The sequence below is a fragment of the Myiozetetes cayanensis genome, unplaced genomic scaffold (genome assembly GCF_022539395.1).
Source record: "Myiozetetes cayanensis isolate MyiCay16 unplaced genomic scaffold, myiCay2020 scf20-37, whole genome shotgun sequence".
Classification (NCBI taxonomy): domain Eukaryota; kingdom Metazoa; phylum Chordata; class Aves; order Passeriformes; family Tyrannidae; genus Myiozetetes; species Myiozetetes cayanensis.
The window spans coordinates 15,973,838-15,988,563 of NW_026087412.1; the positions used below are offsets into that span (position 1 = coordinate 15,973,838).

The window sequence follows — 14,726 nt, forward strand, 5'->3', positions numbered from 1 at the left end:
CAGTGTCAGGAGTCCTCCACTTCATCAACCACTTCTTCTTCCACCTCCCTGTGGTCCGTGCTGCCGTGGCCGGCGTGTACTGGAGCCAGGGCTGGGCTCATGGGCACGCCTGCCCCTCGCAGCACGGCCTCCAGGGTCTCTGGGGACACGAAGTAGCTCAGGTGGGAGGCTGGAATTCTCTTCTGCATCTCTTCCAGGCAGCGGTAAGCCTAAAGGAATGCAGAGATCACTGTCAGGGCTGCAGTGTGCAGGACCCCAGTAATCACTGAATGTGCTTTGCACATCAAAAATGAGGTTAAGCAGCATAGCTGGAGGAGCTCGCCCTTGGCATCCTCACGTTCCATCACAGCAGCAGGTCACAGTTCAGCAGGAGCACTGGGGGTGTGTGGCACATCTACCCTGAAGGAATGATTCACCATTTCCTCAAATAACTGCAGTTTTACAGTTTGCTTTCTTCTCGGGCCAGGTGGCAAATGCAGTGTGGCATGATTGCTGAGGCACTCACCCAGACAGACCCTCTGCTCTCATAAGTGGGAATGCTTAAGAATCTACCACCATTTATGCTCTGTGTCCTGACAGCTTTCTTTTCCTCTTCTCATCCCACAAAGTGAAAAATACAGCTGTAGTTCCTGAGCTATGTCCCAGCCTGCTGTGCAGCTCAGCTCCTGCTGTGGAATGCCTTCTTCTGTGAGAGCCACCCTCCCCCAGGCTGCACAGGTGTACAATATGGGCTCTGTATGTTGGAAGAATGAAGGCCACTCACCGTGTGGAATTCCTGCTCTTGTGCATAATGCTGAAGCAGAAATCCCAGGACATCGCCGTGCCGGAGGGCGCCATCGAAGTCCTGCTCAGCCAGGAGCAGCTCACACTGCCTGACTGCCTCCTTGGGGTCCTCAGGGTAAACTCTAGGAAAGGGCAAAAGGCAACTGTCACAGCCCAGGGAGTGTTCAGCTTGTCAGGCCAAGGACAGGGAAGAGGTTTTGCTGAATTGTGTTCCATGACAGAAATCCAAACAAAACCCAGAAATCCCCCATGCCCTGGGCTGATCCCACAGTGTGGGCAGCAGGGGAGGGGGGGATTCTGCCCCTCTGCCCCCTCAGCTGAGACCCCCTTGCAGAGCTGCCTCCAGATATGGGGGAACCAACAGCACAAGGACATGGAGCTGCTGGAGAAAGTCCAGAGGAGGCCACAGAGATGCTCCAAGGCTGGAGCCCCTCTGCTCTGGAGCCAGGCTGGGAGAGCTGGGGGGGTTCACCTGGAGAAGAGAAGGGTCCAGGGAGACCTGAGAGCCCCTGCCAGGGCCTAAAGGGGCTCCAGGAGAGCTGGAGAGGGACTGGGGACAAGGGATGGAGGGACAGGACAAGGGAGAATGGCCTTAAGCTGAAGAAGGGTAGATTTAGGTTGGGTATTACGAAGAAGTTCCTGACTGTGAGGGTGGGGAGGCCCTGGCACAGGTTGCCCAGAGAAGCTGTGGCTGCCCCATCCCTGGAATTGTCCAAGGCCAGGTTGGAGGGGGGCTTGGAGGAAACTGGGCTAGTGGAAGGTGCCCCTGCCAATGGCAGGGGGTGGAATGGGATGGTCTTTAAGGTGTCTTCCAACCCAAACCATTCTGTGATAATCACGTTTCTGACTACATCTCCCTTGGTCCAGACACTTCTTTTTCAGGCTACCTTTCCAACTTTAATGTCAACAGCACTTTTAAAAATCATATCATAGTTTCCCTACTAGAAAAGTGTCCCAGCAGCTTTTAGAAGAGAGGTTGCAAATTACTTATTTAACTGCAGATGCTGGTACAACTGCTGCTCTGCTGGGATATTTTTGTCACTTCGTTTCCCTGCTCTGTGGCTGCAGCTCACCTCTGAGCATGGATGAACCGCTTCATCAGGGTCATCCTGCTCTGCAGGTGGGCAAGTTTGCTTTCCTGTTCCACAGGGCTTCTGGCCTTTGCCTTGGAAAGGCACTTGTAGGCTTCTGCCAGCGCTCTGTGGGCTTTCTCATAGTTCTGATACTCATCAATCTCTACCTGCAAGAGGAGAAAGAAGATGAAGATCTTGCTCCAGAGCTACCAAACCAAACGTTCAGCAGTCACAGAAGGGGCAGTACCTGAGCACATGCATCATAGAAACCTGCCAGGAGGTCAAGGGCCCTGCCTTTAGTGTAGAAGCTGATGATATTCGCAATAATCTTTGCGTCCTTACGCCAGTCCAGCGACTGCAGGTAGTTGGCTGCCATGATATAAATCTCTCTCTGTCTGGAAACTCCCGCAAAGAAGACAATTTTCTCTGTATCCCCAGATTTCAGCAGTGCCCTCATAGCCTGGCAATGGAAATGGGGACACAGGGGGAAAGAGGGAAAATACTGTGAATGCAAAACCACCAGCCAAGATGGCTCAGAAGCCTTGTCTGAGTAGTTACTGTAGGAAGTCTGCTCTAAGGTTTACTTTTCAAAGCACCCTCGTTTTGAGGCCATCCAGGCTGACCTTTAACTTGTTTCCTGCTTGTGTGTATTTCTTGGTGGCCATGTGGTAGTTGCCTTGTCTCATGCAGCAGTCGGCAATCTGCTCCAGCAGCTCCCTCCGAGCCTCCTCGGGGAGATCCTGGGAGCCCTTGGAGACTGTCATCTTCTCAGCCAGCTCCTCGGTGATGGTCAGGTTCTGCTCCAGGCAGAGCTGCAGAGCTTCGTGGTACTGGTGGGAGCAAGAGAGCAATGAGGTGTTGCAAACACCACTGTGATACCTCACATTGCTTGGGGTATAACCCACAGAACCAGCTGCACACACAGGCAGCTGAGGGTGCTCCGGAACACAGGTGTAGTAGTTCCATGTCCCGACATCAGCCCCTGTTCAGGCACACACTGTTCCATTTGTTTGCTAAGAACGTGTTTGTTCTTCCATGACGCCACTGGTTCTCACCTGTGGACACGAGGCTGCCACTGAAGATTCAGCCATTTAGACTCTGAACGTGAGACTTTCAGTCATACAAGTCAGATTTGTCAGGTATGATTGATAACATTAAGGTTTTCAGCAAGTACAAATAAATTGAAAGCTTTTGGGAAATATTTTGGTACTTCCCATATTGGAACAAATTCTGAGTAGGTTACACCAGAGCTTTCAGCCCAAAAAAAGAGCTACTGTGCCCTTGCAGAACGTGGCAGAACAGCAGCCAGAGGAATGGGCACAGGATGGATCTGGTACCCAGCGCTCTGGCAAGGCCCTGAGTCCCGGCGTGAGAGGAGACTTGAAACCCTGCAAGTGTCTCTGAGTATCTGTTTACCTGCACAGATAAATGTCTGTGTGCAGGTACACACCTCCACCTGTGCAGGGGGGCCCAGAGGGCTCAGCTCACCTTCTTGGCCGTGAGCAGCAGCTCCATTGCCTTCTCATACTGAGCGTGTTCCACGAAGAACTTGGAGCAGCGGGCGAGCAGGGCCGGGTCTGACTTCTCGTCCAGGTCCTCAGCAATGAGCTGCAGGGCCCCGAACTGCTGCGTGGCAAAGGCCAGCTCCAGGGCTTTGGAGAAGTGTCCTGCCTGCAAAATTAGGAATGAGGCTTCAAAGACTAAAGTAAGTACTACAGAACCAGTTCACAGGATGCCCTGGAATGGGTTAATAAAGCATTACCCACCACAATGACTAATAATCAGGACATAGTAAGAACCACAGTTGATTTAACATTCCTCTGCTGTAGGAACTGCTTTAGTTTAGGGTTTGAGAGCTTTTACTAAAAAGACATTTACCTTGTGGTATAACATGACAGCTCTGTCCATCTGCTCCCCCTTTTCCTCGTAATAGCAGGCTGCCTCTATCATGTCTTCTGGCGAGCTCAGGAGAGCCAGGTTCATCAGCTGATCATCTAAATTGTTTGCCTGTTTGAAAGCAAAGGTTTGGCTTGGGGTGTGCAGACACAGATTTCATAATTCTGACTTCTGGCAAGCCTGTGGCTTTGTGCTGTCACACAAAAAACCATTACCCCCTTCTGTGTAAAACCTCTACACCCCAGCGACTTTGAGCTTCAATTATGGTCATTTCTTTCAGGCAGTTTCTGATGAGCTGTACAACAAAATACTGTCCCAAACCACCAACCTTGTATTGATCCACCTTTGGTAGAAGGTGGCAGCAGAAACCAGGAGCACCTTCACCGTGGGCTGTCCATGAGCAGGCAGTGTCTCATGGGAGAGAATGGGCACAAAGACCTCATTCTGCCATCCCTGGGTGCCGGTTTTGGGGCCAACTGTCCCTCTCCCCTACCTTGCAGAGGCGGATGGCGTTGTTGAAGGCCTGTGCCCGGGTGTAGAAGTGCACGGCCTGCCTGATGTCCTCCTGGCTCTCGTACTGCCGCGCCAGGTGGTAGGAGGCTGCCCAGCTCCCCGTCTCGTTGGCAATCTCGGCGGCCTGCCAAGGGCATCACATGGCCTCACTTCGTGCCCCTGCTCAGCCCAGGAATGAGCTCTGGGGCAGGTGGGAGCAGGCTGCCTCACCTTCTGAAGGTTGCCCTGAAAGCAGTGGACACGGACGAGGGAGAAGTAATCCTGAGCCAGTGCATAGTATTGTAGCGCGGACTCCAGGTCTGACTGGCTCTCCAGGTACTGCGCCCACCACTTCCACAGGCTCCTGGAAAAGCAACAGTATTAACTGCAGGAACAAGAGGCTGCGTTTCTCACTCCTGGAGAGCTTGAATACAGACTAGATAGGTTTTTTAGAACACAGACTTCACCCCAACCCAAGGGTGACACTGCAAGGTCTGCACTATACAGGAGGTCAGCCTGGAGAACCAGTGTGGCAGTTCTTAAGCAAGATAATCCTGAAAAGCTGTGAGAGGATAATAACATGGATGAGGCAGGGGTTGAATGTGGCTGAGAGGAGTCACACTCCTCCATCCCTGCTTTCATCATGAGCTGTATTTCAACCCTGACAGCCCCATGTGGGAGAAGGAACAAGCACAGCACTGACTTGTCTTTCATCTTGTTGACGTAGTTCTCCAGGGCTTGTAAGTCTTCAGAGAGCATTCGGGGCACCTCGAACCTGTGTGTGTCTGACTTCTCATAGCTGTGGAGAAGAAGAACATATTAGATATGAAATGACAACTTCCTTTACTAGCTCCCTTGCTGTGTAACACATCCATTTTTGTCTGCCAGCTGTCCACTGACAACACTGGCAACGACTGCTTCAGTTGTACAAGTTTACTGTAAGACCAGCTGCAGTCCACCAGTATCATCAAATATTAAAAGTTCAATGCTACTGGAATGAGGGAGCTGTGATCTGTGACCATAGGGCAGTAAATACTTCAAAAGTGCCAGTGCTGGCCCCAAGAAGTATTCCAAAAAGTTCCCTAAACACCAAGAACTGAAAAGGTCACAAGAGCCCCGGACTTCCACATTGTGCCTCATCCTTCTGCCACCCCATGCAAAACATCAGCCTCTGCCACTGCCCTTAGCCCAGCACCCACCTCTCCTCATCCTCCTGCCCACCAGAGCCCCCAGTGAGTCTGTCTGAGCACAGCAGAGCTCTGCTTTGATTCTAAACAGCAGTGACATTATTGTATTATTATTATTACTGTCATCATCATCATCATTAGTAGTAGTAGTAGTATTATGGAGACTTCATAAGGTAAAACTCATATAAAAGCAAGATTTCAGACAACTAATATAAGACATTAAAAATCCCCTCCCCTAACTTCTCATGGGACTCAGTGGTCACAGGAGAGGATCAGGCACCAGAAGCAACCAAGGCAAACTAAATTCTGCTCCAGCAGTTGTGTCCGTGACCCTCAGGAAAAGTAAAGAGGTTTTGTCATGGAAAGGGAAGGAAAAGAGGGAAATGGTCTTCCACAGACAAGCATAGGATTGGATATGAGTGGGGTTCAGCTCCTGGCCCTGACAGACTCTTGACCTTTCTGACACTACATGATATTCGCCTGGGAAGGTACTGGGAAGTTTCACTGGCAATGCTTTCACTCTGTGAGATAGAAAGCACCAAAACCAGGAAAAGTTTTTTATTAAATATTACTGGTCACCATCAGCTGTCCCCCTTTGCCTGCCCCCACGGGAGAACAAGGCTCCCAGTGCCCCAGGCTGGGCCTTACTGGGTGAGTGCCAGGCTCTGCTCCCCCGCCGCCTCCAGGTGCTTGGCATAGTTGCAGTGGGTGGTGCGCAGGTGGACCCGGTCCTGGGCCTCGGCCGTTTCCAGGGCCTTCTGCCACTGGTTGGAGGCCTGGTAGAACTTATTCAGGAGGTCGAACCGTCCGCAGGCCTTGTAGAGTCGCTCCGCATCCTCCTGCGGGGGGAAACCCAACCCCGTCAGCAGCGCCCGCGCCTCGCGGGGCTCACACAGACCCAGCAGGGCAGCCACCCGAGCAGGGCACTGCAGCCATCAGAGCAACAGTCACTCAGGCAGGGGCTCCACCAACTGCATCTACGTAGCCTGGAATAGCGCGGTACTGGGAAACAGGATGTTTATGTAAAAATAAGGGAAGCACTCAGATCCTGGCATTTATTGTACAGAACCGACTGGGGGGTGACACGAGCAAGACATGGATGATTAAACGCTGCCATCAGGAGTGTGGACACCAAACAAGGGACATATGCCGGGGTGGGGAGGTACAGCCACGCTGCCCATCCAGGGTGAGGCCTGGCAGAAGGTCCTGGCAATTGGGGTTTTGGAATTAAGGTGCTACGAGCCAAGGGAACCCCTGTGACCTCCCAGCAGGTCAGAGGCAGCAACGCTGTTCGTGGACAGCAGAGCTCCATTCCTGGGAACAAATGCCATCAGTTTATGGCAGAATTAGAACAGGAGGGTTTTGCTGATGCTGACGCAAGGGTGAGCAAATTTGGAACTATTATTTTTACGCTCTGAGAGGTGCTCACTCTTGTGGAAGGAGCATTTTCCTGCTCCACCCAACTGCTGTCCAGCTGAATACTATATTTAGTAAATTGAGATTATCTGTCCAAGACAGAAAAATAGTTTCTGTCTCTTATTGTTTCAAATTCAAAAAAGCATAGAAAGTGGAAAAGGAAGATGCCTGCCCTACGATTCTGTACGAGATGGAAAAAAAACAGTGGAACTGCATTTGTTTTGCTGCAGTTCCCCTCCACCTCTCCCAGCAGATCTAAACATCCAAGAGAAGAAGCACTGACACTTTTCAGCCTCACGGCTTTCTCTGCAAGGAAGCTTTTCCAAACATTTAGTTTGAATTTTCCTACTTTTAACTCAGAATAGTCACTCTCTATCTTTCCAGCATTTATGATCTTCAAATAGTTGTAGATTGCTAAATACCTTTTTAAGCCAAATTCTAATTATTGGGCCATCTTAAAGATTTCCTTGCCTGTGAAACCTTTCCAAGAGCGGAACAGTTTGCACTGGTTTTCTCCGAACTTCTTCCAGATCATGAATATTTTTTTTCTGCTAATGAGATACTTCAGGGTGGAAATCACGTTCCAGCTGTACCTGCCCTGAATGCACAGACAGGAGTTACCAAACCCAGGCCTCAGGATGTGGCATCTCCTCAAACGCAGCCCCAAAGAGATTTTTGCTGTCATAGCACTTTGCCATTTTTTATCATTATTTCTTATCAACTGTGGGGTATTTCATCAATTCTTTCCCAGTTTTTCCCTCTTACAGATGAGATGCCTGGATGTATTATGGTTCCCAAACTAAAATTCTCTGTTTTCCTTACGGATCATGGATGAAGATGTGAATGAGTGGAATACACACAGCTCTAACTCAACAGCACCACTCAGTTTTCAATCCACGTGACAATGCTGGTCTCAGATCTCAGTTCTCTTGGCAGTCAGGGAGAGCTGGGCTCAGACACAGGGGAAGGCAAGATCTGCTCTGGGGTATTTGCTGCCAGGCTGAGCTCCAGGTGGAGGGATGAGGGACAGTTGTCCCACACACCAAACTCTGGGGAGCAGCCTGACCATGACCTCTGGCTGGGTGGGACCCAGGCAAGTTCCTGTTCACACAATGGGAGAAGCCAGGATGGAAACCTGGGTGACCAGGGATCCCTGGGACAGCACAGGCAGTGAATGTGACTGCCTAGAGCTCTCCAGCCCCAATGGAAACTTCTGTTTTGCCTAAACAACACCTCAGACCAGCCCTCGCTCTGTGGCAGCACACAACTCTAGCCTTTCACTCTACAAATAAACATAGAATCATAGAATCATAGAATAGATTGGGTTGGAAAAGACCTCCAAGATCATCAAGTCCAACCCCTGATCCAACTCTAATTACTATATCATGGCACTAAGGGCCATGTCCAATCTCTTTTTAAAAACCTCCAGGGATGGTGAATCCACCACCTCTCTGGGCAGGCCATTCCAATGCCTGATCACCCTCTCTGTAAAGAATTTCTTCCTAACATCTAACCTAAACCTCCCCTGGCAGAGCTTGAGTCGATGTCCCCTTGTCCTGTTGTTGGTTGCCTGGGAGAAGAGACCAAACCCCACCTGGCTATAACTTCCCTTCAGGTAGTTGAAGAGAGTGATGAGGTCACCTCTAAGCCTTCTCTTCTCCAGACTAAACAACCCCAGCTCCCTCAGCCTCTCCTCATAGGACTTGTGCTCAAGTCCCTTCCCCAGCCTGGTTGCTCTTCTCTGAACCCACTCCAGCACCTCAATATCCTTCCTGAACTGAGGGGCCCAGAGCTGAACACAATACTCAAGGTGTGGCCTCACCAACGCAGAGAACAGGGGAAGGATCACTTCCCTGCTCCTGCTGGCCACACTGTTCTTGATGCAGGCCAGGATGCCATTGGCCTTCTTGGCCCCCTGGGCACACTCTGGCTCATGTTCAGCTTCCTGTCAATCAGCACCCCCAGGTCCCTTTCCACCTGGCTGCTCTCCAGCCACTCTGTCCCCAGCCTGTAGCGCTGCAGGGGTTCTTGTGGCCAAAGTGCAGGACCCGGCACTTGGCCTTGTGGAACTTCATTCCACTGGAGTCAGCCCAGCTCTCCAGTCTATCCAGGTCCCTCTGCAGAGCCCTCCTGCCTTCCGGTAGGTTGACACTCCCTCCCAACTTGGTGTCATCAGCAAATTTGCTGATGATGGACTCAATCCCCTCATCTAGATCATTGATAAAGATGTTAAACAGGACTGGGCCCAGCACTGATCCCTGGGGACAACACTGGTGACTGGATCCCAGCTGGATGCAGCCCCGTTCACCAGCACTCTCTGGGCCCGGCCCTCCAGCCAGTTCTTAACCCAGCAGAGAGTGCCCCTGTCCAAGCCATGGGCTGCCAGCTTTTCCAGGAGTATATTATGGGAGACAGTGTCAAAAGCTTTGCTGAAGTCCAGATAGACACATCCACAGCCTTCCCCTCATCCACCAGGCGGGTCACTTGATCGTAAAAGGAGATCAGGTTGGTCAGACAGGATTTGCCCCTCCTAAACCCGTGCTGGTTGGCTCTGATCCCTTGTCCATGCTGTAGCTGCTGTGTGATTGCACACAGGATGATCTGCTCCATAACTCTGCCAGGCACCGAGGTCAGGCTGACAGGCCTGTAGTTACCAGGGTCAGCCTTGCAGCCTTTTTTATGGATTGGGGTGATATTTGCCAACTTCCAATCATGTGGGACCTCCCCAGTGAGCCAGGACTGTTGGAAGATGATGGAGAGCGGCTTGGCAAGCTCATTTGCCAGCTCCCTCATTACCCTAGGATGGATCCCATCTGGTCCCATAGACTTGTGAGGATCCAGGTGGCTCAGTAAGTCACTAACTATTTCCTCCTGGAATACAGGGGGGCTATTTGGTTTCCTCTCTCTGTCTACCAGCTCCAGAGGTCAATTGCCTTGAGGGCCACCTGTCTTACTGGTAAAAACTGAGGCAAAGTAGGTGTTAAGTACCTCAGCTTTCTCCTCTTCTCTATGTTTCCCTCCGAGTCCATCAAAGAATGGAGGTTTTCTTTGCCCTTCCTTTTGTTATTAATATATTTATAGAAGGACTTTTTGTTATCCCTAACTCAAGTGGCCAATTTAACTTCAAATTGCGCTTTTGTATCCCTGATTTTCTTTCTGCATGATCTAGCTGTCTTCCTGAATTCTTCGTAAGTAGCCAGCCCTTTCTTCCATAGTCGATAAACTCTCTTTTTATCCCTGATTTCCTTCAGAATCTCCCTGTTTAACCAGGCTGGTTGTCTTCCCCACCGGCTTGCCTTTCGGCACACCAGTATGGCCTGTTCCTGTGCACTCAAAACTTCCTGTTTGAAGCACATCCATCCCTCCTGGACCCCCTTGTTTTCAAGGGTTGTTTCCCAGGGTATGCTCTGGACTAGACTTCTGAATAGGTCAAAATCTGCCCTCCGGAAGTCCAGCGTAGAGGTTTTATTGTTGTTTCTCCTTGAATCTCTGAGTATTGAAAATTCTATTATTTCATGATCACTATTTCCTAGGCGGCCTTCAACCACTACATCTCCCACCAGCTCCTCTCTGTTTGTAAACAGCAGGTCTAGCGGGGCCTTACCCCTGGTAGGTTCATTTACCAGTTGATGAAGGAAATTGTCCTCTATACACTCCAGGAAATTCCTAGACTGCCTCTTCTCTGCAGTATTGAGCTCCCAGCAGATATCCGGCAGGTTAAAGTCACCTACAAGGACAAGGGCTGACAATTTCGAGACATCCGCCAGCTGCTTGTAGAATAATTCATCCCCTTCGTCATCCTGGTAGGGCGGTCTGTAACAGACACCCATGATGATGTCAGTCTTGTTGGTCTTCCCCCTGATTTTGATCCACAGGCACTCAACCTTATAATTGCTGACCTCAAGTTCAACAGAGTCAAGAGACTCTCTAACATCCCACCACGTTTCTGTGATGGCAACTACATCATAGCCTTCCTGCTGCACAATAGCTTCCAGCTCCTCTTGTTTGTTGCCCATACTGCGTGCATTAGTGTACATGCACTTCAGGTGGGCTGTTGATTTAATTCTTAACTCAGGCTTTCCATCCTTAGGATGATCACTGGAGAGCCCGGTTTCAACCCCTTCCCCCTTCAAACCTAGTTTAAAGCCCTCCTAATCAGCCTCGCTAACTTATGGGCTACAGTCCTCTTATTCTTCCTAGAAAAATGAATCCCATCTGATTTTAAGAGACTAGGTACCATGGAGTTTGCCCCATGGTCAAAGAAACCAAAATTTTGATGGTGGCACCAATTCTTTAGCCATCTGTTGAGGAGTTGGGCTTTTTTACTCCTCTCTTTATTTAACTCCTCATCCATCCCAGATAGTACAGGAACTGAGGCAAATATCACCTGTGCTCCTGTCCCCTGAACTGACTGACCCAGTGCTTTAAAGTCTTTTTTAATTATCTTGGCACTTCTTCGATTAATGTCCTCACTGCCAGCCTGGACTACCACCAGAGGATAATAGTCTGAGGGCTGAATTAACTCAGGAAGTCTCCTACTAATATCCCTCACCCTGGCCCCAGGAAGGCAGCATACTTCTCTCTGGGATGGGTCTGGGTGACATATAGGGCCCTCAGTTCCCCTCAGAAGGGAGTCACCGACTACAAGTACCCTTCTTTTTTTTTTTATACCTGTGGTTGTAATCCATCTTTTAGACATGGCTGAACAAGGAGGCTCTCTAGAGGGATCTTCTTGGCTGTCCTCTACCTGACTGTCTGGGTCCAGAGTCTCATATCTACTCTTCAAGGGCACCCTGGGGGCTGATGGGGGTCTAGAAAGAGTTCTTTTACCTCTCCCATTAGGGACCTGTTTCCATTCCCCCCCATCATTTTGGTCTGCTCCATCTGCCTTATGGCAGGAGGGGCAGGGCTTCGCTGTCTCCTGTTGGACTTCCTTAGGGTTTAAAAGGGTTTGACTCCACCAGTCAATTTCCTTTTCACTCTCCCTAATGCACCTTAATCTTTCTACCTCTTAAGTTCTGCTACCAGGCACAGCAAATCACTCACCTGCTGGCATCGTACACAGCTACCTCCTACACCATCCTCCGGTACCAACGTCAGGCTCAGACACTCAGCACACCCAGAGACCTGGGTGGCTGCATCCTTCTTCGAGGGGAGTGTCTGAGCAAACACACTCCTAGTATTAACAGCAGTAACGGCTTTTGTTTTTCTGGAAACCATTGCTAGCTTTAAAAAGCACACTCACCTACGAGAAGGGGGAGCTGGTTGTGCCCTGACCGCTTGAAATGCCTTGAAATTGTTGTGCCACACCCCTGTTAGTCTGCTCCTGGAGGCTCTTATATAGCCTCCTCTAGCACTTGCTAACGAGCCGACCCACCCCTCACTCACCTTAATCGGTTCCGAGGAGGAGCCAAGCCTGGGCAAGCCTGGGCAGCAAAATGTCAAAATGGAACTTGTATTTCCCATATCAGACCTTAAAATATATTTGTTGAAACATTTTAGCTACAATAAAATACATCCTTTTTTTAATCCATTCAAAACAAGAATGATTAGGCTTGGAAGAGACTTATGCCTCAAGAGAACAGGTTTTCTGCTAAATGCTTCACACATAAACCATCTTTAAAAGATGTTTCCTTCTTTAAGCAGTTTCTTCCATTCAGCAGTTTTTCTCGAGAGCAGAACTCTGATATAAACCCTGCCCCGGTCAGGATTTACCAGCATTCCCAGCTGGATGGCTAGCACCGCCACCCTGGCCTCGGGCTCCGGCTCCTGCTCCGCCTCCCGCAGTGCCTTGGCTCCTCTGGCGTGGCCCATGTGCCCCAGGCAGATTTTGGCAACGTCGAGCCTCTGAGTCCTCACACACATGCGGGCCATGCTCTCCCAGACTGCCTCGCTGCAGAGAGAAGAGCGGAGCTGTCAGTGCTGGGGAGAGAGGGGAGGGGCGAGGACAGAGCCACAGGGGAACCATCAGGACTCGGGGGGTGCCACAGAGACTCCACTTGCTCTGTGAAGATTGCAGAGGAACAGAAACAGGCTCACACACAAAGGGCAGCTCTTGAGCTGGATGACTCCAGGCTTAAGGAAACCTTGTGGGGTTTGATTTGCACCAGCATCTAAACTGCAGTTACACCTCTGCAGCCAGGCTGGGAGAGCTGGGGGTGTTCAGCCTGGGGAAGAGGAGGCTCCAGGGAGACATTTGAGCCCCCTCCAGGGCCTAAAGTGGCTCCAAGAGAGCTGAAGGGGGACTTTGGACAAGGGCCTGGAGGTACAGGACAAGGGGCAATGGCTTTAAGCTAAAAAAGGGTAGATTTAGATTGGGTATTGGGAAGAAATTCTTCTCCATGAGGGTGCTGAGGCCCTGGCACAGGTTGTCCAGAGAAGCTGTGGCTGCCTCATCCCTAGAAGTGTCCAAGAATGGGGCTTGGACCAGCAACCTGGTCTAGTGGAAGGTGTCCCTGCCCATGGTAGGGGGGTAGAACTAGATGGTCTTTAAGGTCCCTTCCCACCCAAACCACTCTGTGATTCTGTGTTTGCTCATATATAAAGTGTCCATCTCTGTGGTTCTTGCTGTAGCTGCAACCTGCAGACACTGAAAATATCCCCAAGTCAATGTTCAGAAATCAAAATTAAAAGTATGAGAAAAGTCTTATGTACGTAAACTTCACCCTGGAAACATCCTGCTGCTGTCCTGAGTAGCTCAAACATGGAACAGCTACTGGGAGCTGAACAGTTGCACTCAGTAACAGGGAACAATGTGAAGGAAACAACTGACCAAACGGTCGCGTTCTGCTTTAAAACTTGCATAAAACTGGCACAAAGAAAAGCTTTGTGATGCCCAGAATGAGAACTTGTCAGTGCTATGAGCCACCACTGCAAAGTCCCCTGGCCAGACGAGGCAGGGATGGGCAGAGCACCACGCTCCCGGTGGGAATGGCAGGCACAGCAGACACAGCTGACCATCACAGTGGGGGACAAGCAAAGATTTGCACACATTCTATTCACATTTGAGGCTCTTCAGAATTACATGCAATCTGTATGACTACTAAAAACCATAAGCATTGAAAATGTGTTTTTTTTCAGCACGCCAGCCCCAGCAGAGGGTCTGTGCAGTTCACAGGCATCACCACGGCACAAAGTAAAGATGTGAATTATAAAAGCAAGGGCAAAAAAGAAGAAAATAATAGAATAGAATGGCATTTCAAGTCCTGCCACCAAATTCCCTTCCAGTTTTCCTATTATTAAAATGTTTTTCTGTTTCCAGTGGCTGTGGGAAAGCCCTGCACAAACAGGGGAAAGTGACTAACCGGGAAGCAGCAGAGCAGGTGAGCCCCGACGTGCTGTTCAACACATGCACTAAAGAAAGCCATAGGAAAAATATTTTGCCTAATTTACTTTACAACTAGAGCATCTTTTATTTACAGTGCAACTGGTGTAGAGCTTTTGGGTAGTAATCAGCATAAATAAGTGACACAGACTTCATCAAGACCAAACAGTGTAGAGAAAATAAAGCAGGATCAGAAGTGTCCCACTCTAGCTGGTTTAGAAAAGCAAAAATGCACGTCTGAGTACTGTTCTGCACTTCTTACAACTGCATGGCCATGCGGAGTGGGGCTCCTCATGCTCTGCCACCACATGTCCAAGCCCCCTGGCTGGGGAGCCAAAAGGAACATTGAAACAGAGCCTGGTCATTTCTGACATGGAAGGGCCCAAGAGAAACCAGCACCAAATCCTTGTGTGCATCACCACTCAGTACAGAAATGATGCCTTGTGCCAGCAGATGTGACCTTCCTAATTTCTGAAAAGATGGAACTGGTTTCTCTTGTATTCCAGCCATCTGGAATCGGGACAAGTGGGAAAAATACCTTTAAAGAACACTGAC

At 50.0% G+C, this 14,726-nt stretch overlaps 1 protein-coding gene across 2 annotated transcripts in view; it reads right to left on the minus strand.

Annotated features, from left to right (window-relative positions):
• Positions 1-5: 5 nt before the first annotated feature.
• The window catches only part of IFT140 (intraflagellar transport 140), an 83,134-nt gene continuing 68,413 nt past the window's right edge, over positions 6-14,726 (minus strand). For both annotated transcript variants that reach the window (XM_050317604.1, XM_050317605.1), the window contains 12 exons: positions 12,563-12,740; positions 6,080-6,270; positions 4,948-5,043; positions 4,476-4,608; positions 4,246-4,389; positions 3,735-3,863; positions 3,345-3,527; positions 2,480-2,686; positions 2,104-2,316; positions 1,857-2,023; positions 764-905; positions 6-209 (listed from right to left, as the gene is read on the minus strand). In XM_050317604.1, coding sequence (XP_050173561.1) covers positions 6-209; positions 764-905; positions 1,857-2,023; positions 2,104-2,316; positions 2,480-2,686; positions 3,345-3,527; positions 3,735-3,863; positions 4,246-4,389; positions 4,476-4,608; positions 4,948-5,043; positions 6,080-6,270; positions 12,563-12,740 — 1,987 coding nt within the window. The remainder of the gene's footprint in view (positions 210-763; positions 906-1,856; positions 2,024-2,103; positions 2,317-2,479; positions 2,687-3,344; positions 3,528-3,734; positions 3,864-4,245; positions 4,390-4,475; positions 4,609-4,947; positions 5,044-6,079; positions 6,271-12,562; positions 12,741-14,726) is intronic.